The following is a 27,187-nucleotide window of genomic DNA, read 5'->3' as shown; positions in this document are numbered from 1 at the left end:
CTGAAATCACCTTGGGCAAAACTACCGTCCCGGCCCCCTTGAACTTAAAATTGGCTTCCCTAAGGGGGTTAAAATTCACCTTCTTATGAGAACAGTCTATACTAGCATGGTTGGCAGCCAACCAATCCATGCCCAGAATTACATCAAAGTCACGCATGTCTAATATTATTAGAGTTACATCAAGGATGTGGTTCGCTATTTCTAACTAACATGCTTTTATCTTTTCACTTGCTATCATAATTTCTCCTGATGGTGTAGACATTGATAAAACATAACCCAAGGGTTCTAAAACTAACATAGCATGTTTTACGAACAACGATGAAATGAAAGAGTGAGACGAGCCAGAGTCAAACAATGCCAAGGCATAGTGCTCCAAGATTGGGAGCGTACCTGTCACTACTATTCCCGAATGCTTAGCTTCTTGATGACTGGTGGCATAGACCTGACCCTACTGCTGCTATCGATTTGAACTACCCTGATGCAAACTCGGGGGCTGACCCCCTGCACTTCCAGAACCAATACTAGGGCATTGGTCCGCCGTATGCCCTGTCTGCTTACATCTGAAACAAGTCCTCGTGTCAATCAGACAGCGACCCCAATGATGCTTCCCGCATGACTTGCACACCGGTCTTTTCCTTCAAACTCCTCTTGAAGTAGTAGCCTGCCGTTGGGCATGCCTAACCGACCTGTTTGTACTTTTAACCCTCTGCGGAGGTCTCGGAGCTTTCTGCTCAGCTTTCCTTTTCTAGCTGGGGGCCAGTTCCTCCGTCAAGGACTTCAAGAACTTTATCTCTAAAAGAAAGCCCACGCGTGCTACCACTCGAAAAGTTGCGGCGTAGGTGGGAAGCTTCTCTACTGTCATGGTCCCCTGCTTCAAATTCATGAACTCAACCTGCTTGTTGTACCTCATGTGAGCAGAGAAGTACTTCTCATAAAATCGCTCCTTGAACTGTCCCACGTGGCTTGGCCTCCACTGGCTTCTATCATTCTCTCAGTTAAGCGCCACCAGTGCATGAATTATCGATGAGAACGAAAGCGGCACACTGCAGTTCTGCTTCTTTAGAAACCTCATGTACTGAAAAATCCCCTCCACAGTTGAAATTCAAAATTCTGCGTTTATGGGGTCTTTCAGGGACCCGTTAAACGTCGGAGGATCATACTTCTTGGCCCTATCTTGATTCTGAACTAGTGGTAACGGGACTGACGAGGATGGCGCCTGTTGTGACTGAGCGTGCTGAGCTATCTACTCGGCCACCATACCCCTTAGTTGTCCTACTATGACCTGCTGACGACATTCTCAATAGCTGCAACCATAGTCGTATATTCTATTGGAATTTCTGAGGATGACGGTCCTGGCGGGACACAATCGAAGCTCAAGGCTCGCTTCTTGGTTTAACCTTCTGCCAAGTTGACCCAGAAGGGTCATGAGGTGGCGAGTCCCATACCTCTTGGCTCTGCACCTCAGATTCTTGCATGTCAGGGTCCCGTTCCCCAACTACTTTCTTACCTCAACTGCCCCTTCCTCTAGTTCGTGGTGCCATACCTGGTAACCACACGTAACGTTTTAATAAACGCTAGCAAAGTAAACCATCAGACGACTGCACAACTGGTAAGATTTCCTACATATTTCCCTAAAGGACTTTAAACAACATACCTGGTGATGACGAAAGATTCATTTGTGGCCATAAAGAACAGGTTGGACTCACGATGTAAGTCAGTCTACAGAACCTAAAACTTAGGCTCTGATACCAACTGTAATAACCCAACTTTCTAATTTATTTCTAGGATGCTACTTTATGCATGCATAGACTTGGCAATACATTTTCTCAAAGAATAATAAAATAAAAGAGATAAAATTTTTATTTAATTTAAATAATGCTCAAATAAGAAAATGTGAGAAAACGTAAAAAAAATATCGTTCGGGGTACCCCTAACCCAACTTTAAAATGAATAGAAATTAAATAGTCAAATAATAAAATCAATGAATATTTCATAAGAGTCTAAAATGCCTAACTCATAAACTAGATTCTAATACATGACACCTAAGTGCAAAAGCAGTAAATTGTCCAAATGGCCAGGTCACGGATCTCTCTTATCATGTGCCGGTCTATCGTTACCCTTACCTGAAAAACATGAAAAGAAAAAGGGTGAGTATAAAAGTATACTCAGTAGGCAGCCTACTATTGGGCCCACTCAATGATCTGTTAGTCTTTCCATTGGACCCAAGTGTACAAGAGCATCATAGGCGTAGGCATAGGTATAGGCATAAAGGGCGAACCTGAAGGCATGCTTTCATAAGTAGTGACCCCAAAGGTCACAAGCATAAACATAAGTGGTGGTGGTCCCAAAAAGGACACTGTACATAAGCATAGGGAGTGGGCCCGAAGACTCACAACATGCGATGTGCATAGCTCAATGGCAACACTAACAGTCACTAAAATCTCAAACAGACATAAGCATGCAACAAAGGCCATGAATCATGCCACTACAGTCACTAAAATCTCAAATAGACATAAGCTTGCAAACAAGGCCATAAATCATGCCAAGATCATCCAACAGTTTACAATCTGTCCATCCATCAAACTTTATCACATTTTATCCATCCATCACACTTTGCGACAACATACAATATTAATATACAGTGACATAAGTGTAAGCTTTCAAAATTTTCATCTGACCAACAGGCATATAAAAAAAAAATATTTTATTCCAACTTAGGAACCAATACGTAATGCATGCTTGGGATTGAGGGCAAATCGGTAGTAAACCACTTACCTAGGGATATCGAACTATCCCAAAACGAACCTTCAATCCACTTGGAAACTTCCTTCACCACCACAAGTTCTTGAAACCAACCACAAAATTGCATGGGTAAGTGGGCTTTGGTCCAAGAATACCAAATGACGATGAGCCTACCACAAGAACCCGAAACTTACCCCGAACAGAAGAATCAAACGAAACCAACCACGATAGGCGACAACCAGAACAACCTGCATCAGAATTGGTGAACGACGCTTGGGTTAGGCTGGTGACTGGCGAACTCAGCAAGGCGTGACTGGCGGAGGTGTCGGTGCACGACGCGACTAGCTGGGGGTGGAGAGACGTAGCTGCAAGTCGCTGGTGGTCGAGCTTCACATCGGCGTAGACGGAGGAGGAACGAGGAGGACGACAAACGGCGTTGGTGGGGTAGGACAAAACAAAGCACGACTATGAGCGGCTGGACCTGCGGCGGATGCCTCGTGCGGCTAGAAGAATAAGAAGATTGGCTAGGAAGAAAAGGAAAAAAAAAAACTGGAAGGGCGGCGACAATTGGGAGGAAGAGAAGAAGAAGGATTTTTCCTTTTTCCTTTTCTCTTTTTTTCCTATTGCATGCTTCTCGAGGACCCTATTTAAAAACAAATACCAAACCCTTAACCCTACCTCTTTTTAGGAAAGAGTAAAACAACCAACTCCTTTTCCAAAAAAAAAAAAAAAAAAAAAAAAAAAAAAAAAAAAAAAAAAAAAAAAAAAAAAAAAAAAACTCCAACAACTCAATAAATATATAAAAAAAATTCCTTAAACTTTGGCCTTTAAATAAAAGAACGATCAAATGCACGAATTAATTTAGATCTTACCTAGATTTCGGGGTGTTACAATAGCGTTACCAAGATAAGGTTTCCCTCCTATATCCATATACTACAGACCATTTTGGTTATCACTCAAGACATGATCCACTTGTATGTCACCACATACATGCTTGAGTTACATACAGATAACCAGGGATTTTAATTTTATTGGTCTGTGGTAATGCAAATAAAACATGCAACTAAGCAAAATACAAGTTGTGAAGTAAAATATCATATATTATACAACAAAAGTGTTCATACAAATTGTTTATAAACTACAGGACGCAAGACTTTAGGACATCAACCCCAACAACTGGTTGACAGAGAGTTGGTCGGCGGAAGCTGAGGGAAAAGAGAGGAAAAAAGAAAAACGGGGAAAAAAGAAAGTTAAAGGAAAAGAAAAGAAAGGTAAAAATTAGGGGGAAAAGAAAAGTGGAGGGGAAGAAGATGGGGTTTTTAAAGACTTTTCCCCACACATATTTTTGTCGGAAAAAGTTTCAATTTTTGTCGGCATAAATTTTTTTAAAAAATATGCATGTTACTCTATTTTGGCCAACGCTTTAAATTTTCATCGAGATAAATACGCCTATGCCAACGAAAATGAATGCATCGGGGAAAAAAATATCATAACAGGTAAAAATTCTTATAGAGCTTTATTTTTGCTTCTTGTAATATTCACTCGTCTCCTTAAAAAGGAATTTTAAAAAAATAAATAAAATGAAACTAAATTTCCTATGTAATCAAAATTTAAATTTGAGAATAACCTATTTGTTAGAAAATATAATAATCAATATTGGATCCAAATTTAAATTCCAAGATACTATGCATATATGATTTTTTTCCCCTCAAATGTTGATGGATAATATAAATCAAAATTTTAATATAACCACCATACCTTTTCATCGAAGAAAATAAGTTTATAAATTATTCAGGCTTCACTTTGGCATGATCTAACATTTCTTTATGAATAATGAAAACTTCAATTATCATTCTATAATTCTTTCTATCATGACATTTTTAAAATGGAGATGGGACCATAAAAATATTTAGTTATTATGTGAATGGTTGTATAGTATGTAAAGGATATGTCAATTTAAATATTAGTTTTTATGTGAATGGATGTCAAGAGGATTCCATGATAGATGAAAATGTATGATTATTATTTACTTAAAAAATGTATGAAAATTACAAAAGCGTTCTGTGTCTTTTGTGTTCTTGAGACAATTTTCAATCTACCTCCTCCACATCAAAACTTTCCCTCTTAACCAAAATAATCAGAGCCCACCATTTCTAGTTTCTCACCCTAAGAATACCATGGTTTCATTATTGCAGTGTCTGGGTTTTGGTTCGAGATTTATCTTGAAGAAGATCTTCAAGTTGCTCGTGATTATTCGAGGGAAATCGTGAAGAAAAGGTTATACAAAGGTAATGTTTCTTGAAACCTTTTCAAGTAAAGCATGTTGTAATTTAGATTTTAAATGCATATCATATTGTCTGTTTACTGTAACTTTGTATTCAATAATTAATGGAATTTGGTCGATCCGCTTCCGCTCAAAGTTATCCTCATACGAGTTCCTTTAGTTTATGTATTCTAGAATTAGAGTGGAATAGTACTCTTATTATGTTTAGGCTTATGTTTTTCTCATTAGATTGGATTATATTTTGGGTATTTTCTTCCTTACAACAGTTGCATCTAAATTTCTCAATTACTAGAAAACTACAGCAAATTATTGTATAAAAATCAATTTCGGTGTTATTAAATTTACCCAGGGAAAAATAATAATTGCTTTTGCACATCTTAAAATAGATTATTACATACACGTTTTACACCTAAAAAGGTTCCTGCACAAATTTAGCCGAAAATAGACCATGTTTTAAATGGTACATTTGCAAGAAACTATTGGATAACATAACCAAAAAAAAAAAAAAAAAAAAAAAAAAAAAAAAAAAAAAAAAAAAAAAAAAAAAAAAAGAACAACATAGTTGATACACGATATTTCTAATAAATTGAGGTGGAGTTACAATACCAACTGAACCTAAAAAAATTTACTATTACCTACTGATGAGAACACCAAAATAGTAGATACCATGTAATTTCTCTCCAGACTCTAACTGTGATGCAACATATACAACCATGTACGCATTATTAATATAACCAATGTTTTAATCTTGACATTTGCTTGAATCTCTTTGGAAAACAAAACCAAGAAAAACAAATAGATGATACACATTATTTCTTATGAATCGGGATTGATGCCAATGAACTAACCATAACCAAACTTAGAAAATGATGCATAATGGAAGAATAAAAGTTTATAGTACCTACTAGGAAATGACATAAAAATAGTAGATACAATGTAATTACTCTACGTGTTCCACCTGTGATGCACCATATGCAACGTATATATAAATATTATTAACATAACCAATGTTTTAAACTGGACATTCGCCATAAACAAATAAACCTTTTTTCATCTAATAAATAAAAATAGAAGAATCTATTCAACATGAACCAAATGATTTTTACATGACTAATTGGACAAGACCAGCTAACTAGAAAGTGGAGTTTTGCTTTTTCTAGAATTATGACCTCTTAAGCCACAACGTCTGCACCTGTTCCTTAGTTCTTTCTTCCTGCGAGATAACAATCTCTTTTTCGTAGGTCTTCCAATTGGATGTTTTGAATTGGGCGGGAGAATCTCAGCTTCATCTGAAGAAACCGTTGAAATAAGTTGATCAACACCACTAATAGGGTACACACTCGAACTATAAACTTGGTCTAATGTAGAAATCTGGTAATATTCATATGCATACGACTGCAAGTCAAGGTTCCTATGACATAAGGCAACACATACATGAGAGCAAGGAATCATGTCCATATCCCATCTTCTACATGTGCATGTCCGATGAAGAATGTTTATTTGAAAATGTTTTGTTCAATCATGAACCTCGAATTCATACTCATTTATAGGATACAACTGTAAAAACAACATACACAACTTTAGTAGCATACACAAAATAATGGTTAATAAGAACAAATACACAGTACTCAAAAAATGACTCAGGTCCATTGTGTGACTCTTAAACAATGTTGATCGAATAACACCCTTGGCCCAAGGAGATAAATCGGTCCATTGGAACATAGAAAATGTACGACGTTCGTAGAACATTTGAATCATCAATGCACGAACTTAAGGAAGGGGATGATAGGAAGCTCTCAAGCTACTCTTAAATTTGAATTTATGCTCTCAGAAATATTGGTCGTCATCAATCCATACTTCCTCCTAGTAAAGAACGCCCTTGCCCACCTAAAAAGCCCAACCTCTTCTAACTCAGTCCTAATCGACAAAACTATTCCTTCCAATTGCCTCATGTAAAATTCAAAATTTGTAATTGTGTATGCCCTTACACACAAATCAAACGAGTGGTCTAACAATTTTGATTTATGCCTATCCTTAATGATTTGAGTAGATGGTATACACACAAGTCATGCTCAGCAAGAACATACACACTCCTAACGCCTTTAGCTATGCTAGGATATTTATCAAATATTATAACAATATCATCTGGCTCACCAAACACAACCTTCAAATTGCGAAAGAACGATTCCCATGAGTGATCATTCTCTGAATCAACTATAGCAAATGCAAGAGGAATAATTTGTGAATTCCCATCCAGTTTGCATGATGAAAGTATGGTGCCAAAGTACTTATTCTTTAGATGTGCACTGTCAACAAAAATGATAGGTAAACAATGTTTCGATGCATTAATACAGGCAGCTAGAGCCATGAAAAAGAATGTAAACCTACAATCATCATTCACTTCTTATGTTGTATACGTCTCTGAGGAAATTGATAATTAGTACATATCCCAATAAAGGATTCAACAATTTCAAAATAAATACAATGAAAATATATATTAAAAGGTAATTTCATACCTAGATTTTTTCAATCAAAGCAATTGAAAAAGTGAGGATCAGGGCAGAATCCTCCACTGACCCTCATATCAATCTTAATGCAATTTCACACCCTCTCCAAGCTTTGTCATAGCTAATGGTAACTCCATGTTTCCTCCTCATGTAGGCAACAATATGAATTGGACGATATTGGATCTTATCATTCGCCTTTAAAATAGATTTAGCACACTCACTCACAATGAATGAAGTTGCTTGCCTATGATCACTTTTGACAACAACTATTGAACATATGTGTTTGTCCACAAATTTACGAATAATCCACATCTGACCTTTAGAAACCAGTGATGACCGAATAAACCAATTCCATCCATCCTCTTTGCACCTCATTACTAGTCATGTACGACTAGACTTCACAGTTTTCAAATGAAAATTGTCTTTCAAGGAAAAAGTGTATATTGCTTTCTTCAGTTCAATCTTGTTGTGAAAAACATAATCTTCTTTAAATACAACATTTTCTGACATGGCATCAATATCAACCAAATCAATGAACCTACACTCCGTCCTACTACTATTGAAGCCACTAAGTATGTGACTGTAACTGTCATGCATAGACCCTGTATTTGAATCCACCTCATTGTCACCCTCACCCCATTCCACAACTATGTAAATATCATAAGACATATTGCTAGCAACAATAGAAAGACACCAAAAAACATCCTTATCTTCTGAAATCCTAATCATATTCAATTGACTTGATCTAGAGCTTTACATAGTTAAACCGGTAATAACTTATTTACCCCGAATATGTAACTTCCTAACAATAACCTCTGTGAACTATCAAAAATTAGAATCAACCAAAACATGAAAACAAGTAATATTAAAGTTGTTATATCGTTTTTTGTCATCCCACACGCCCCCATATAAAATCGTGATCTTCTGAAGTGACATTCGACTAAAATATAAACAAAAAAACTGCAATTACGTTCAACATTAAACAAGTTTCTTTGAATCAAAACAAGCATATACGTACAAATACTTTATATTGGGAAAATACACCAGCAAAATGGAAGAAACTCAAAAAATAACCCATAAGAAGTGAAGCAATGGAAACAACCCCAATGGCATAAGGGAAGAAATACCCTTTTCCGATGTTGTGTTTCCCTAGTTTGATTGCATCTAAAAAGACTGCAGACCAGATGGAAGGAGGGAGGAAATACTATGTTTTCTGGCGACTGAAATTACATAGAAGGGAGAATCCGCAATCAAACTAGACCCACCAGAATGACATAAGGAAAGAAATACCTTCTCGATGATCCAAAACGATGGCAGGCCAAACGAAATGAGGGAGTAAATACTCTATTTTTCGACGACTGAAGGTACATAGAAGGTAGAATCGACTGCAATAAAACTAACCCACAAAAATGGCTATTCCCCCAATTCATATTCTATTTAGGCCATACAACATAATTTCTCAAGAATTTATTCACAGAAACTTAGAAAAAGCCCTAAAAGCTAATATGCTTTATACTTCTCTTTATTCCATCACAGCAGCAACTAAGTATGGATAGATATTTCCAGATTGAAAGATTCTAAAACAAACCCAACATTTATTCACTACATAAATCCTATCCAAATACACATTAAGAAAACTTCTTTAAATCAATAACATCATATCTATCTCATTATATTTTCATTCACAGTCGATTCATTATTGTTCAAGTGAGGTAGCTCCCAAATTCTAATTTGACTAGGTTTTCTTCATTAGTGTCTCGAACCTATTTAAGTGAAAATATTATATATTAGAGAATTTGACTAAATTAAAAGAAGTTTACGTAATTTTTCATTTAATTACCTCTTTTTCAACTCTTTGTCGTATACTTTATGAACCACATGTGTGTTATACATCAATTTATAATAGTTCTTTTGGTTTCTTTCACACATCTCCCGTATTTCAAAAGTAGGGTATGAACATCAATTAAAATAAATCAATAAGCACAACTTTTTTTATGTACAAGAAAAAGATATTAAAATACAACTGGATATTTAGTTGACTTCTATAACTTTGCAAGATATTCTGCACCTTTTGTAATTTCCGGTGGAATATTTCTAGCCACGCAAGACAAGTAATGTAATCTAAGTATAAATCTCATTGAGATCATGAAAAACAATGTAACTAACCCAAAGATCACATGTAAGCAAATCAAAGATTTTAGAGCTGGAAAATAAATATAGAACCGGGAAAAAAAAATGTAGGTTGTTGAAGATACCTCGATGTTCCAAGAGATGCAACTACTCTTGCTCCCGCTTAGGCTACTAATAATCAGAGCCCTCCAAGGTAGAAGACAAACTGGAGTAAAATGCGTATAACAATTTGAATATCAAAATAGTAAAATAAATGTCCTTTCCTCTATACCTTCTTTGAATACCAATTGCCTTTCAGCTGCAGCTACAGATGCAAGTTCTGCAATGAGGCTAGAAACCTGCAATTATAAATATGGAAGCTGTTGTAAAAGACTTAAATGAGATATGGAGATATGGAGATATTGCAGACTTAAACCTGCAATTAAACATCGCTAACTTGCAAAGCACAGTAGCATTTAATCAAATTTATAAGATAAAGGAGAACTACAAAAGGATAATGTTGCTCATAACAAAGCAGCTTAAGAATTAAGCTTGGGAAAGTACATTGTTTGCTCAATAACACTTTGTAATGCTAGTACCTCAGTTCACAGTAATCAAGGAAATTCCTTACTCCCAAGCTTGGTAACTAAACTACATTGGCAACAAACTGATATTCTGATCTTGTCTACGACCAAGCTAACAGACTCCTGGTCTAAGAGCATTGTTTTAAAAAATCTCTCAAAATAAGGATAAAAGATGACAGGTTACCGAGATAAATTCCCCATCGCAATTAGCTTTGGACTTCCTTGAACCTACATTATAATAAAACATTATGAATGGTGTTAATCTGAATCCTACATACCCAGTTACAATATGATCGATCATAAGCACTTCTAGTTATCTAATAAAAAGCTTAACCGTCCATTTCTTCAATATCTCCCATCATTTCCAAAACAAAGTAATGAATTACCACAAAGTCAACCAATAAGGTGAACAATAAAAAGTATATTCGACTAAACAAGATTTAAGTGCAAACATTCAAAGTTGATACAGAAAAGGGCAATCACTTTACACAAGTTCCGAATAAGCTAATCAACTGAGAATGAATCCGTAAGTGTGAGATGGAGAAAATGGAGATAAAACTGCGTCTCCATAAGGAGTTGGTGATTAATTTCGTGAAATAAACAGAGAATTCTTATTGAACCCACATTTTCATTGAAGCAAAATTAGCAAAATGGAAAACAGAATCAAGCAAAACAAATTTTGTATACCTATGGTTATGGCGGGGAAATTCGTAAGGATGACCCATTTTTTTGGTCCAAAATGTCAAATGACTCATTTTTAAAAAAATAATGTCAATTGACTCTCTACTGAAATTATTGTCATACCAACTTAAGTAAATTCCCCTTACCTCTTTGTCTTCTTACCATTTTACTGAAAACCAACTAAAATTAAAAACTCTTCAAATTTTTCAAGTGTAACGGCTTTGTATCGCTCATAAACTAAACATTTTTTAAAATCCATCATTTGGGCTTGCAAACGATTCCACTGTCATCGACAAATCGAATCTGATTGGTAAATCTTTCAATCTGTGCCTGAAAATGTCTTAAACTGATCAGTAATGGGGCTTTGTGGGTCATTCTAGGTTTAGAAATATTGTGAATCTATGGTTTTTTTTTGTTTGTTTTTTTGTTTTCAATGTGTTCTGTGATTGAAGACGAGTAAAAAGAGTTTGTGAGCGAGATAAGTGAGAGTGAAATCGGCGAGAGCGACACCAAAAAGAGTGGGTCGTTTTGGGGTTTAGAAATTCTGTGAACCTATGTTTTTTTTTTGTTTTTCTTTTTTTCTTTTGTTTTCGATGTGTTCTGTGGTTGAAGACGAGTAAAAAGAGAGAATGTGGCGAGATAAGTGAGAGTTACTAGAGAGAGCGATACCAAAGAGAGCGACACCAAAGAGAGCGATACCAGCGAGAGCGATACCAGAGAGAGCGATATCAGAGAGAGCGATACTAGTGAGAGCGAAACCAACGAGAGCTATACCAGTGAGACTTAAACAGAATGTTTTTTACAATTTTTTTTCTGAAAGAGTTTATTGATTGAATCTTCATTTCATGCAGGAGTGATTTAAGATGCCAACACGTTTCAGAATACCTATAGTCACCGATTTCCCGGTCAAGTAACGAACTTGGCCCACATTGCTAATGCAAACAAGACTGTAAAGGAGAAACTTACCCCAAGGCAGTTAGAGATGTTCAAGAGAACAGTTTTTGGGCGATTCATGGTGTTCAACAGCCCAATTATCCATCATATATTGTTGAGAGAAGTGAAGAGGACAAGATCTGACTCAATCTCATTCTCTGTTGGTGGAAAGGTCGTCACTTTTTCGAAGGATGATTTTTTGTTGATGACTGGTTTGTGGTGATCCCTTACGCGAGTTGATCAGAAAGAGCAGTCCTCGTATGAACTTGCAATCAAGTATTTTTGTAATCGAGTGACTAAGGACATCTTACATGTCCATCTACTAGAAGAAAAATACAAGGAGTTGGAGTTTGAAAATGACAAGGATGCTGTGAAGATCACATTAGTCTACTATACGGAGGTTGCAATGATGGGAAAGAACTAACAGAAAAATGCAGTGTACCTTAAACGTTTTAAGGATGTTCAAAACATAGAGTACTACAACAGTCTAGACTTGGGTACCATTATTTGGGAGTGGACACTCGATGCCCTAAAGACTACATTGAATGATAAGAGTAGTCTATACAAGACGAAGGTGAAAGGAAATAAAAATTACGTTGTGAAGTACTTTTGCGTGGATTTCCACAAGCGTTCCAGGTAAATTTGCTAAATATAATAATCATGTTGTTTGATTTAACATTAATATTGTTCTTAATATATGTTAATTTTTATTTAAGTATAGACGTACGAGATCCTAGCAGCATCGATAATTGGGAACATTACGGAGCAAAGGAATAAGGTGGCTTTGCCTTGCATATTATGATGGTCATGCTCCCACTCAGTGTCCTTCAAAGTACTCAAGAGAGACATATTTGAGTCTAACAATGTACGTTTACTCTATGCATAATATGTTTATTTGGTTGTTAAATTGACACTAACTAGTTTATTGAGTTGTTAATGTAGATAAAAGTTAAAAAGGGTTTTGTCATGACAGACGCTGAGAGGGAGTATCGGGATACCCTAGTAGATAGACGACCTATATTTGATCTAGGTGCCAATGATGATAGTGCTGAAAGTGGTAGGGGTAGTTCTGAAAGCGACGATGATGATCATCGTGGAGGTAACAATGATGAATGTGGAAGGGTGGAGGGAGGGGATGAACACGAGCATTCTGAGCATGAGGATGCTGAATGTGGAGGGTGGAAGGAGAGACATACACACCTAGTGATGATATGTTCCACAATCTGTTGAGGGACGTACGTGATGAGGACTAGTTGAACCCGCCTGATGTCCATCTTGCGAACTTTCATAGAGAGCGATCTATGGATGAAGAGTGTCCTGAGTGTGTTGCCTACAGGGAGAGAGCCAATCCCAACGATTCTATTTATTCGTACTTGCAGACTATTGACAGCTCACTATCGAGGTTGGATGGCCGTATATCGAGTTTAGATAGTCGTGTATCCAATATCGAGGAAAACATGACAGACATGAAATGACAATTGTCGGCCATCCTGTTACTGTTGCAGTATATGTGCAAGGTTTGCATTTACTATCATTTTATGTCTTTATGTATTTAGTTTTTACGTGTTCGTGGACTCATCATTTTACTTTACTAATTGAAGGGTTCCACGGTGAACGAGGAGACGACAAGGTCACCCATCCCACATATAGATGATGATGCCACAATATCGCTCATCCCATCTCGGGATCTCGATACCACTGATGTGACTGCCTCTGATACTCTCATCCCCTCTATAGAGCCTCAAAATACCACCACTTCACCTACTTCCATCCCCCCTCTAGAGCTCGATACCACAACATCACCCACTGATGTCGAACCTATAGAGGCCGACGTCCCACATACAGAGGCCGACATGTCTGACTTACTCACCATGTCATATACAGAGGCCGACACTTCTGGTATTGTTATGATCACAGAAGGAGTTACATAGGTGAGTAATTTATTGATCAATAATCTTTGTTTAATTTTTATATTTCTTGATGAGTAATTTTTGTTATCTGTTTATGTAGGAATCTCGAATAACTACTCGTAAAAGAAAAGTTGTTGATAAATATACACCTCCAGCTCAAGTAAAGAAGAAAAGTGTGGTTAAGTATCCTCTCCCGGGTGTGCCTACATCACTATCCAAATTGATTGTCAAGTACAATGTAGCACATGACGTTCCACTTAATATCTTTACAGAAATGATGGGCTAGATCTCAAATGAGAATACCGATAACGAGGTTAGAGAAAATTCCTTTAAACCACTTGCCAAGAAATTTTTAAAGGAATTGATTGAACCGAGTTCGTGGGTCGAGTGCGATATAAGATTCCTAGTCTTAACTTCTTTATAGTTGGATATTTTATACTTTTACTGACATAGTAATTTTTTGTGCAGACCATAAATACTTTATTTTATTTTATGAAAGAAAATTTTTATACCCGACCTGACATGTGCATGCATAAGTTCACCATCTTGCCAATTGGTGTAACGGTAAATTTTAATATATTTTGTTGTGCAGAGTCATTTTACTATGGTATATTTCGTTACTTAACTTCTCATTTTATTTGGCAGAGTCACCTTAATGCTTATGCAGGGTACTTAAACGAATAAAGAATAAGACAAGACTGGAGGCTGCCTGAGTATGGGAGGATGAAGACACATACAAGGACTACGTCACCGGTAGATTCGATGTCAAATAGGCAGATGTGGATTTCGTGTATATGATAATGAATATTAGTGAGGACTGGATGGTCCTTGCAATGGACATTAACAGATGTCATATATTCGTGTTTGATTCACTTCTGTCATACACACCAATGACGAAGCTAGGGACTTAGTTGGAGCCATTAACTGTCACAGTACTATCCCTACTTCACTATTGTGATGTGGATCGTTTAAAGCTAGACCTATCCACATCTCGTTGGAAAATCTTGCGACCTATGAACGCCGACATACAGTACGGGTTGCTTGATTGTGGCATCTTTGCAATAAAATTACTAGAACATTTGGTGATTGGTGTTGATCCGTCCGTAATCACTCGGGAGAAAATGAGTGAATATAGGATGTAGTTAGCATGTCAATTATGAGCAAACACTCCGTATTTTTCATGTGTATAAAACATGTATTTTTTATTATATTTTTTGTGTATGTAACCATGTATTTTTTATGTATGTAAAACATGTATAAAACAATTTTATCAAAGCTCAAAGTTCAAAGTTCAATATTATACATTTTATCAAAACATGTATAATTGAGCTACTACTCTTTTCATTATATCAATGGTATATAAAACATTATATCAAAGTTCAAGATTCAAAGTTCAAACATTGAGAGAGCGAGATTTTGAGAAAGAGCAAGATTGAGAGAGCGAGACTTTAAGAGAGAGCAAGATTGAGAGAGCAAGACTTTGAGAGAGAGTGATGACAGGCAGAAATGCACGTCATTATAGGCCTTTGATTTAGAATTATGAGAGTTGTTAAATAGAATATGCGGTGAATATGTTAGGAATTCATGAGAAAACGAGTTTGTGTTGATCGACATTAAGAATCTCAACTAACCCACTATTATGCGTTTTATGCGTTCAATCGTTTATTTTTGTATCAATCGAAGAAATCAATCACATACGCGGGATCCAGGTTATCGCGGAGATGATCGCATGCGCGATCGCATACGCTTGACGCATGGATGTTGCGCCCATCTACCACATGCGTCCATCACATGGATGTTGCGGCCATCAACCACATGTGTCCATCGCATAGAAGTTGCAGCCGTCAATCGAATGCGGTCATCACAGAGAGATTGCGGCTACATAATGATGACCATAATAGAAGGGCGACCGTAAGGTTGGTGGAATGTAAGCATGAACGCATACATTGGGATTATCAAATGGTGATATTGACATTTCACTTACCACGCCGTTAACAGTAAAGATCCAGAAAAGGACCATTGCGCCGTGAATGTCAGATTCAGAGCAAGTCCATTAATGCTATCGGCGATCAAGCTCTATAAAAAGAAGCCGATGAGTAGAATTTCAAATCATCCAAGGTTTTTAGCCTGAGGCTCTCTACCTTAGGGCGGATCCTTGTGACCACCGACACATGAGAACCAATGCATGACCTAAGACATGCATCGCATAATATGCATTCACTAATTCACGTCAACAAGTTTTTGCAAAAACTTGATGACAAAATTTTTTTAACGTAATATATGCGATGCATGTCTTAAGTTATGCGTTGTTCTCATGCGTTGAAATGAAAGTATGTGTTAATCTCATATGTAGTGACCATGCGTTCCTGTCATAAGTTTTCTTGTGCTCTCGCCAAGTATAACGAGAACGCAAGTTTCTCGGGTGATCCGAGGTCGAATTCAGGGACTTATAGCTAAATGGTATGCGGTGATGTGTATGCGGCAAATAAATAAAAGAATGATGAGGGTGATAGGTTAAGCACTACTCCTACTCCTAACTAACAGATTAAGCAGTGGAAGTATGAATGAGAGGTAGAGACATGACAACTGTTGATGCGTAGTAAAATGCATGGAAAAATAGATAAAATGGTGAGGATGTCTTCACTGCAACACTAAGCTTGACCGCAAGGGGGCCTATAGCTCAGAGGATTAGAGCACGTGACTACGAACCACGGGTAACCCTAGCCAACGCAAGCTATGCGATCATGCTATACACACTTGACGTAGGCACATGCGATGTATATGTGATAGTGTCGAAAAGCCTATTTCTAAGCCTCCATATCCTGCTTACGTGCTCTCACACATAAACGAGATGACCACATACCACCATATCCTACTTAAAGGTTGCATACGCTGTATAGTAGCAAACGGAGCTTATTCCTAACTTCCCCATTCTTGCTTATGTGATCCAATCCGCTCTTCCGAGACTTAGATTTGATTTTTAGACTACTCTCCCAATATGCCTAAATGATGAATCATACACTCATAAGACAAGGTAATCGCATAAACCTGATTGACATAAGATTATTCCTATTCCTAGTGAACACTTGCTTACATTGCTTAATGCGACCAACCACTTACCCTCTCGGGCAGTTAGTTGCTGCTGATTCTACTCATAGACAAGCATTGTGTCCGCTTATAGACAAGCGTTGCTACAGCTTCATACTGAGCAAATAAGGTTTTCTCACAACACTCGCACAACGCACACCTCCCGGTGGTTTGCTACATGCTTCATATCTCTAATCCGCATGATTAAGTATGCGATACTCTAACAATTTTACTCAGTGATGCAATGAAAGTAAAGGATACTAAGTAAAGGAAGATGGAGATGGAATCGAAGGAAAATACAGAAATGCATTGATCATAAAATGTATTAATTCCTTAAGCCAAAATGTAATACAATACAAGAAAATAAGAGAAATGGAGGGCCAGTTGGAAGCAATGTCTTGCTTCTAGCAGTTGTATGTCAAGGCTGCCGGTGGTGCCATGGATGGGTGGTGGAGTAGACTCTCTCGAGCTCTAACTCCGGCAAAGACTCTGGTCGTCACTCGGAATGATTGAAGGGAATGAAGAACTCTCAAGCTATCTTCTCATGCTTTGGTCTGGATCACAAGGATCCGCCCTAAGGCAGGGAGCCTCAGGCGAAAAACCTTGGATGATTTGAAATTCTGCTAATCGGCTTCTATTTATAGAGCTTGATCGCCGACAGCATTTATGGACCTGCTCTAAATCTGACACTTGCGGCGAGATGGTCCTTTTCTAGATCTCTGCTGCTAATGGCGTGGTAGGTGAAATGTCAACATTGCCTTTTGATAATCCCAATGTATGCGTTCATGCTTACATTCCACCAATCTTGTGGTCGCCCTTCTATTATGGTCATCATTATGTAGTCGTAATCTCTCTATGATGACCGCATTCGCTTGATGGCCGAAACTTCTATGCGATAGACGCATGCGGTTGATGGCCGCAACATCCATGCGTCGAGCTTATGCGATCACGCATGCGATCGTCTCTGCGATAACTTGGATCCCGCGTATGCAATCGATTTCTGCGGCTACTACAAAAATAAACAATTGAACGTATAATAATGTATAATAGTGGGTTAGCTGAGATTCTTAATGTTGATCGACGCAAACTCGTTTTCTCATGAATTCCTAACATATTCGCCACATATTCTACTTAACAACTCTCATAATTCTAAATAAAAGACCTATAATGACGTGCATTTCTGCCCGTCATCACACCTCCAGACTTCGAATCATGCTTGTCCTCAACTATGCATTATACTCAAGAAATTCAATATTCACCCTCTGACTTTCCTTTGCAATGACCAGCCTCTCAGAATATAATTTACTCATACCTCTAACCATGACAGCAACGCTCTTCTCCACTTTGGCTGCTTCTTCAAAAAGATCTTTTCTAAGCGTAAATTTGGCAAGCCTCTGCTAAAAAACTTTTTATTCATTCCCCGCAACTTTGCAGTCAGCTTTTAAGAATGCGTTCGTTCAAAACAATTCAAAGCCTTGCAATTTCTTATTAGAATGCGGCGTTGAACTTAGTTACGCTCTTCGTTTTGGCTTGCCCCCACGTGTGTCATGCGGATAGCCAACTTCGGTTGCGTGCCATATTCAACTCAACTCTCGTCTTGCTTAATTTGTCTTACGCCATATAGAGGAGTTGCGCTTATGCGTTGATCCTAGCGACTTACTTTCGTTTTGGTTTGCCCCTACGTGTGTCATGCGGACATCAAACTACGGGTAGGTGCCTTTCACAACTTAAACTCTTATCAATATGGGTTTCCCCATCGCATTGACATTGGAGTTCTTATTCTCAATTTTTTTTTTTTTTGAAAATGATTGCAATGTAGTAAACGCAATTCTCCGGGATCGGTGCCACCCCCAAACTTAGAGGTTGGCAGCGCTCTCGCTGCAAAGCTAAAGACAAAATCAACAAGAATGCGATAACAAATGTTTAAGCAAAGGTTTGCACAAAATATAACTTAAACTATCAAAATTTGAAGAAGCTATTAAAAGTAAGGTGAGCCTTGCGATGCTTAGTTAGCAGATGTAGTGAATTATACATATCATCATAGATGCATTGCAAAGGAAAGCAATTGGTCAAAGAGAATTTCAGAAGGATAAATCATAAAAGATAACAAGAAAAGAACCTTAAGTAGAATAACGCTTGTGACCATGCTTTAGAATTCATGCGGTCGAAGCCATGCGTTGAATGATGAAGAGGATCCTTCCGTTGCAGCTGCGCACCAAGGAGAATTATTGTCGCACCTACAAGGAGCAAACGCACCACAAACAAGGAAGCAGCTACACATCTAAAATAAAAATAATTAAAATAAACTAAACTAAGAAAATAAGGTAAAGGTAGAGTAGATGACGTCCCTGGAGAAATTGGAGTGATGTCACCACAAGAAGTCTTCCATGCAGGAGATTGCTCTCAACTACTTAGTCAAGAGGCTCGCCCTAACCATTAGAACTTCCGACAATTGTTATGCGCATGTCGGCCATCATGTGCTTAGAACTACCTTCAGCTCATGTGACTGATTGCCCTTCTATCTTAGGGTCAATACTGGTTTTCGGCGCATCGCGTACATTTCAATATTGTTTGTAACTTGGTCACACAAACTACAATACCCCCAAGTTAAAAAAGGTTGCCTGCGAAAACACAAAACTAAAAAACTATTAGCTACCAAGTCCCTGGCGACAGCGCCAAAAACTTGATGACAAAAATTTGTGAACGCAATATATGCGATGCTTGTCTTAAGTTATGCGTTGTTCTCATGCGTCGGTGGTCATGCATTGGAATGAAAGTATGTGTTAATCTCATATGCAATGACCATCGTTTCTGTCACAAGTTTTCTTGTGCTCTCGCCAAGTATAACAAGAACGCAATTTTCTCGAGTGATCTGAGGTCGAACTCAGGGACTTGTAGCTAAATGATATGCGGTGATGTGTTTGTGGTGAAGAAATAAAAGAATGATGAGGGTGATAAGCTATACACTACTCCTACTCCTAACTAATAGATTAAGCGATAGAAGTATGACTGAGAGGTAGAGACACGAAAACTGTTAACGTGTAGTAAATGCATGGAAAAATAGATGAAAAGGTGAGGATGTCTTCACTGCAACACTAAGCTTGACCGCAAAAGCAACCCCAGCCAATGCAAGCTATGTGATCATGCTATACACACTCGACATAGACGCAAGCGATGTATATGCGATAGTGTCGAGAAGCCTATTTCTAAGCCTCCATATCCCTCTCATGTGCTCTCACACATAAACGAGATGACCGCATACCACCATATCCTACTTAAAGGGTGCATACGCTGTGTAGTAGCAAACGGAGCTTATTCTTAAGTTCCCCATTCTTGCTTATGCGGTCCAATCTGCTCTTTCGAGACAGATTTGATTTTTAGACTACTATCTCAAATATGCCTAAATGATGAATGATGCGCTTATAAGACAAGAAAATCGCATAAACCTGGCTGACGTAAGATTATTCCTATCTCTAGTGAACACTTGCTTACATTGCTTAATGCGACCAACCACTTACCCTCCCGGGCAGTTAGTTGCTTCTGATTTTACTTATAGACAAGCATTGTGTCCACTTATAGACAAGTGTTGCTACAACTTCACACTAAGTAAATAAGGTTTTCTCACAATACTCGCGCAACACATACCTCCCGGTGGTTTGCTACATGCTTCATATCCCTAATCCGTATGATTAAATATGTGATACTCTAGCAATCTTACTCAGTGATGCAATGAAAGTAAAGGATACTAAGTAAATAGAGATGGAATCGAAGGAAAATATAGAAATGCATTGATCACAAAATGTATTAATTCCTAAAGCCAAAATGTAATACAATATAAGGAAATAAGAGATATGGGAGGCCAGCTAGAGGCAATGTCTTGCTTCCAGCAGATGTGTGTCAAGGCTGCCGGTGGTCTCATGGATGGGCAGTGGAGTAGACTTTCTCGAGCTCTAACTCCGACGAAGGCTCCGGTCGTCACTCGGAATGATTGAAGGGGATGAAGAACTCTCAAGCTATCTTCTCACGCTTTGGTCTGGATCACAAGGATCTTCCCTAAGGCAGGGAGCCTCAAGCAAAAAACCTTGGATGATTTGAAATTCTGCTCATCGGCTTCTATTTATAGAGCTTGATCACCGACAGCATTTATGGACTTGCTCTGAATCTGACACTCACGGCACGATGGTCCTTTTAGGATCTCTACTGCTAACGGCATGGTAAGTGAAATGTCAACATCACCATTTGATAATCCCAATGTATGCGTTCATGCTTGCATTCCACCAACCTTGCGGTCGCCCTTCTATTATGGTCATCATTATTTAGCCACAATCTCTCTACGATGCCCACATTCACTTGACGGCTGCAACTTCTATGCAATGGACGCATGCGGTGATGGCAGTAACATCCATGCGATGGACGCATGCGGTAGATGGGCGCAACATCCATGTGTCGAGCGTATACGATCATCTCGGCGATAACCTAGATCCCACGTATGCGATCGATTTCTGCGGTTGCTACAAAAATAAACAATTGAACACATAATAACGCATAATAGTGGGTTAGTTGAGATTCTTAATGCCGATCGATGCAAACTCGTTTTCTCATGAATTCCTAACATATTCGCTGCATATTCTACTTAACAACTCTCATAATTCTAAATAAAATGTTTATAATGACGTGCATTTCTGCCCGTTATTAGAGAGCAATATTGAGAGAGCGAGATTTCGATATGATTTGATAACAAGACTGTGTTTTTATGATTTGCAAAAAGATTCACTTTCTTTTACAAAAAAAATACTCATACTCCAGCTTGTATTTTTTTTTTTTTTTTTGTTTATAGAAAAATGAAGATTACTTACAGAAAGTATCAAAAACTCTTCTTTGGGGCCTGATCAATGGTATTTATAACACATACCAACAGACCGCTAGAAGATAAAGGTAGTTATAAACTAAACTAGATGAGAGGTATTTGTGTCATGGTTTTTGGCATTTTCAGTACGTCGCATGGTTGTGAGCGGTTCACTACAATTTTGGCGGTTATGCCCATAATTCCTACACCGACCAAATTTCATTTGTCTGCAAAATTCTCCTCTGGATGGTATTCTTCTCACTCTCCGTCGCTTGACTTGTGCCACAAACTTTAAAGGAAGGATAGTCTTTTCTACATATCCAAGAGCTCTCTTCCATTCAGATATGTGCCCAAGTTGATTTATAGGCTCCTCATACGCAGTAATTAGAGAGTCCACTGTATAAAATCGACTGCAAAGACTCTGAATAGGTATATTTTGTTCCTTGGCGGCAAAAATTGCATGTGAACACGGGATACCAAGTGAGTCGAATTCCATACACATTTGGTGACGTAAAATTAGCCGCCAAAAACTTGATGGTAAAAATTATGGTGAACGCATTATGCGATGCATGTCTTAAGTTATGCGTTTATTATCATGCATCGGTAGTCATGCGTTGGAATGAAAATATGTGTTACTCTTATATGTGATGACCATACGTTCCTGTCACAAGTTTTCTTGTGTTCACGCTAAGTATAACGAGAATGCAAGTTTCTCGGGTGATCCGAGGTCGAACTCAAGGACTTGTAGCTAAATATATGCGATGATGTGTTTGTGGCGGATGAATAAAAGAATGATGGGGGTTTAAGCTATAAACTACTCCTACTCTAGCTATCAGATTAAGCGATGAGAATATGAATGAGAGGTAGAGACACAACAACTGTTGAAGCATAGTAAAATGCATGGAAAAATAGATAAAATGTGAGGATGTCTTCATCGCAACCCTAAGCTTGACTGCAAGGGCAACCCCGCCAACGTAAACTAATGCGATCATGCCATACACGCCTGACGCAAATGCACATGATTTGTAATAGAAAACCGAACTTATTCCTAAGTCTCCATTCTGGCTTATGCGATCTTAATCTAGCTCTCTCGAGCCTTGATTCTAACCTAGCTCTCTCAAGTCTTAGGTTATTTCTTCAGACTCTCTCTCGAGTAGCTCTAAAGGTGTGTTGGACGCATGCATAAGACAAGGTAATTGCAAAAGCCTGGTTGACGTAAGATTATTCCTATTCCTAGTGAACACTTGCTTACATTGCTTAATGCGACCAACCACTTACCCTCCCGAGCAGTTAGTTGCTGCTGATTTACTCATAGACAAGCATTGCATCCGCCTATAGACAAGAGTTGCTACAGCTTCACACTAAGCAAATAAGGTTTTCTCACAGTACTCACGCAAAACAACCTCCCGGTGGGTTGCCATATGCTTCATATTCCTATACCGCATGATTAAGTATACAATACTCTAGCAATCTCACTAAGTGATGCAATGAATGTTAAGGATGTTGAGTAAAGGAAGATAGAGATGAAATTGAAAATGCATTGATCACAAAATGTATTAACTCTTTAAGCCAAAATGTAATACAATACAATATAAGGAAAGAAGAGAAAATGAAAGGACCAGCTGGAGGCAATATCTTGCTCCCAGTAGATGTGTGTCAAGGCTGCCGGTGCTGCCATGGATGGGCGGTGGAGCAGACTCTCTTGAGATCTAACTCTGGCAAAGGCTCCGGTCGTCACTCGGAATGGATGAAGGAGATGAAGAACTCTCAAGCTTTCCTCTCACGCTTTCATCTGGATCACAAGGATCCACCCCAAGGTAGAAACTTGGATAAATTGAAATTCTGCTCAGTGGCTTCTATTTATAGAGCTTGATCGCTGACAACATTAATGGACCTGCTCTAATTCTGACATTTGCAGCGCAATGGTCCTTTTCTGAATCTCTGCTGCTAACAGCATGGTAGCTGAAATGTCAACATCATCTTTTGATTCTCCCAAGATATGTGTTCATGTTTCCATTCCACCAACCTTGCGTTCATCCCTCTATTATGGTTATCATCATGTAGCCGCAATCTTGCGATGACCGCATTCACTTGATGACTGCAACTTCTATGCGATGACCGCATTCGCTCGACGACCGCAATGCCCATGCGATGGATGCATTCGCCCGATAGCCACAACACTCATACGACTGTCGTATGCGATCACCGCATCCAATTAATGGACGCAATATTCATGCGTCAAGCATATGCGATCGCGCATGCAATCGTCCCCACGATAGCTCGGCTTTCGTGTATACGTCTGCTTTCTGCGTTAGCTACAAAGATAGACAATTGAATGCATAATAACGCATAATAGTGGGTTAGCCGAGATTCTTATTGTCGAACAACGAAAACTCATGTTCTCATGAATTCCTAACATATTTTCCGCATATTTCACTTAACAATCCTTATAATTCTAAATAAAAGGCCTAAGATGACGTGCATTTCTGCCCGTCATCAACGTGCATTCTTTCGTGTGAAGATTCACAATACCATCCAATCGATTATCTCACACGTGGAAGTAATAACAATCAATAGGCTCAACATGATAACGTCTACCCTTATCGGCCTCACTTGCCAATCGGGTTTCACAGTAGTCAGAGCGCAATGTCGTTCGAGATGCCCAGTGATTCCTCCATTCGTAGAACCACGATCGGAGCATTCCTCTAACATGTTCAATCAAGCATACTATGGGCAATAGCCAATACTCTTTAGTTAACGAATTGAAACACTCTGCATTGGACGTCATATTGTCATATCTTTGTTCTATTTGGTAAACTCGTGCTCACCTTTGAAGATCAATATCTTCCAGATATTTCATGACAGCACCATCTCAAAAACTACGGAGTTCGTCCCATTTCATGTCAACCGTACTATCCTTAAAGTTTGTAATAAGATTCTGTTCTATGTGCCACGTGCATAATCCATGAAATGCCGTGGGAAAAAATGCACGAATAGCATTGCTGATAGATACCATCCGATCAGACACAAACACCAGATTATCAGGTTCTCCAATACTGCATTTCAAGTTCGACATAAACCATGTCCATGATCGATTGGTTTCATTGTCCACTATTGCATATGCTAGTGGGTATAATTGATTGTTCCCGTCCATAGAAACCGCAACCAACATGGTCCCTTTGTACTTTCCTTTCAAGTGCAACCCATCAACAATTATCACAAGCCGACAGCTTGCGAAACCTTTAATATAAGGCCCTAATTGAAAGAGTTAAATAACATGCAATGGAAGTATCAAGGATCCATAAAATTCACTAATTTTGGCAAAAACTAAAGCATGTTTTTTTCTAAAAAGAGGATTTTTAAGATCATAACTTTGAAGAACTCTTCAAGAACTTGATTGTACAACAACAATCTTCACCAAAGATCACCGTGAACCACCTCAAGGTCTTCCTTACTATTCTTTTGGAGCTTTAGACAAAGTGTGGGGCTCAAGAATAGCTTGAATAGATGAAGAACAGTGAAGAACTCACAACAACCCAATTGGAAAAACTCTTTCTTCTCATAAAGATTTTTTCTCAAAATTTTTGTATTCGCTCTCCTCAAATCACTCCAAACTTCGTTATTTATTGCAAATGAACATGAAAAGAAGTGCATTGCATGGGTTGCAGCTCATGCTTGGAGTATTAATGAAGAGAAGGTAATGGCCATTGTGTGAACAAGAAGATGATGATAATGGAAAAACTACATTTTCCATTTGGGACCATGCAAAACCGATTTTCAATTTTCTTTCAAAATAAAATTTTGATTTCCAAAACTATTTTGATTAATAAAACTGAAAAATGATTTTCTAAAATTAATTTAATATGAAATATTAAATTAATTTTTTGCACAATAATCATCTTCATATATTTAAATCATATTTAAATATATATTCTCCTATTCTGTTTAATTTGAACGTTTCAAATTAATTTCTCAAGCTACTCTAAAGCTTATCCATTTACGAACTAGCAGGGGGGTCTCGCAGATCTATAGATCATGGGCTCCAACGATTCGAGATTAATCAGCTAAACTCATTAGTCTGATCTAGCCCCCGTTCGTTAACTAATGGGACACTTCATTATAGCCCATAGTTGATGTAACACCCCAAATTTTTATTATTTATGTAATTTTAGTAATTTTTATTAATTAATGGCATTTTTGAAATTTTTGGACTTAAGTGTAATTGCGAGAATTTAATTATTGACGTTGAAATTATTTAATTTGGAAATTAATGGATTGACGTTGAAATTATTTAATTTGAAAATTAATGGATTGACGTTGAAATTATTTAATTTGGAAATTAATGGATTGACGTTGAAATTATTTAATTTGAAAATTAATGGATTGACGTTGAAATTATTTAATTTGAAAATTAATGGATTAACGTTGAAATTATTCAATTTAGAAATTAATGGCAGGAATTAATTTCATTTTGGAGGAAGGGGTGTTTCAATTTAATGGTTTAATCGGAGGGAAGTTATGGAAATTGGACTTTTAATGTCACACAAATTTAATTTAAAATTAATGTCAAGAATTAATTTCTTTATGGAAGGGGGTGAATTAAATTCTCTGTGAATTGAAAATTTTACGGGAGAAAAGGATTAAAAGTTGGAAGCAGGGTCTGATTGAAGGAAGAATTTGGAGATTGGAATATTAAGAGTGGTTGTTGCTCAAGCTTTGTTGGGGAATTGAATTCAAAGATTTATTATTGAAGAATGCCGCTTGGATCGATATCTGAGTCTAGTATTGAGGTAAGTAATCTTACTACTGGAACTGCACACGGACCAGGTACTGGATGTATGCTAGCATGATAGACGAAAGTTATGGTAGAATGGCAGCACGATGAATTGATAGTTTAGTATAACCGATGCATGTTCTTGCTTGAGGATCTGAAAGGTGTATTTGTGCACATAGATGCTTGAATGCTAGCATGAGATGATATTTGATTCCATGAGGTTATATGTGATTTGTGGATATTGAGGCATGTGTGTTTGTTGTAGAGCCATGATGTTGAAGCATGTATGTATGTCATAGAGTCATATTGTGATAATTATGGTGTCGAGCCTATGATAGTGATTTTACTGATTAGTTAGAATTCCCACTAGGTTTGTGTTTCCATCGGGATTCACCAGTGTGTTTCCTTCAAGATTCACCAGTTATTGTGTCTCCTTCGGGATTCACCAGTTATCGTGTCTCCTTCGGGATTCACTAGTTATTGTGTCTCCTTCGGGATTCACCAGATATTGTGTCTCCTTCGGGATTCACCAGATGTTGTGTCTCCTTCGGGATTCACCAGATATTGTGTCTTCTTCGGGATTCATCAGTTTGTGTCTCCTTCAGGATTCACCAGTTATTGTGTTTCCTTCGAGATTCATCAGAGGTAGTGGGCATATTTAGCTACAATAGGATAGAACTCAGTTTTTCATGTATGTATGTGTCCCATGAGGACTAGAGCAGTTTATATG

The 27,187-nt window shown here is 37.9% G+C and overlaps 1 protein-coding gene across 3 annotated transcripts; it reads right to left on the bottom strand.

Moving 5' to 3' along the window:
* Positions 1-5,994: 5,994 nt before the first annotated feature.
* LOC120071823 lies at positions 5,995-8,964 on the bottom strand. Of its 3 annotated transcripts, none has more exons than XR_005480349.1 (3): positions 8,824-8,964; positions 6,461-7,332; positions 5,995-6,315 (listed from the first exon to the last, which is right to left on the bottom strand). XR_005480349.1 is itself a non-coding variant. In XM_039024210.1 (3 exons), the coding sequence occupies exons 1-3, from the start codon at positions 8,961-8,963 to the stop codon at positions 6,542-6,544; spliced, it is 324 nt and encodes a 107-aa protein (XP_038880138.1). In that variant the 5' UTR covers position 8,964; the 3' UTR covers positions 5,995-6,541. The 3 variants fall into 3 exon arrangements, 2 of the variants coding, with proteins under 2 accessions (XP_038880138.1, XP_038880137.1); XM_039024210.1 differs by having other exon boundaries at positions 5,995-6,583; positions 7,191-7,332; XM_039024209.1 differs by having other exon boundaries at positions 5,995-7,332.
* Between the last annotated feature and the right edge of the window lie 18,223 nt (positions 8,965-27,187).

The sequence above is a fragment of the Benincasa hispida genome, chromosome 2 (genome assembly GCF_009727055.1).
Source record: "Benincasa hispida cultivar B227 chromosome 2, ASM972705v1, whole genome shotgun sequence".
In the NCBI taxonomy this organism is placed as follows: domain Eukaryota; kingdom Viridiplantae; phylum Streptophyta; class Magnoliopsida; order Cucurbitales; family Cucurbitaceae; genus Benincasa; species Benincasa hispida.
This window is presented reverse-complemented; position numbering and strand designations above follow the sequence as displayed.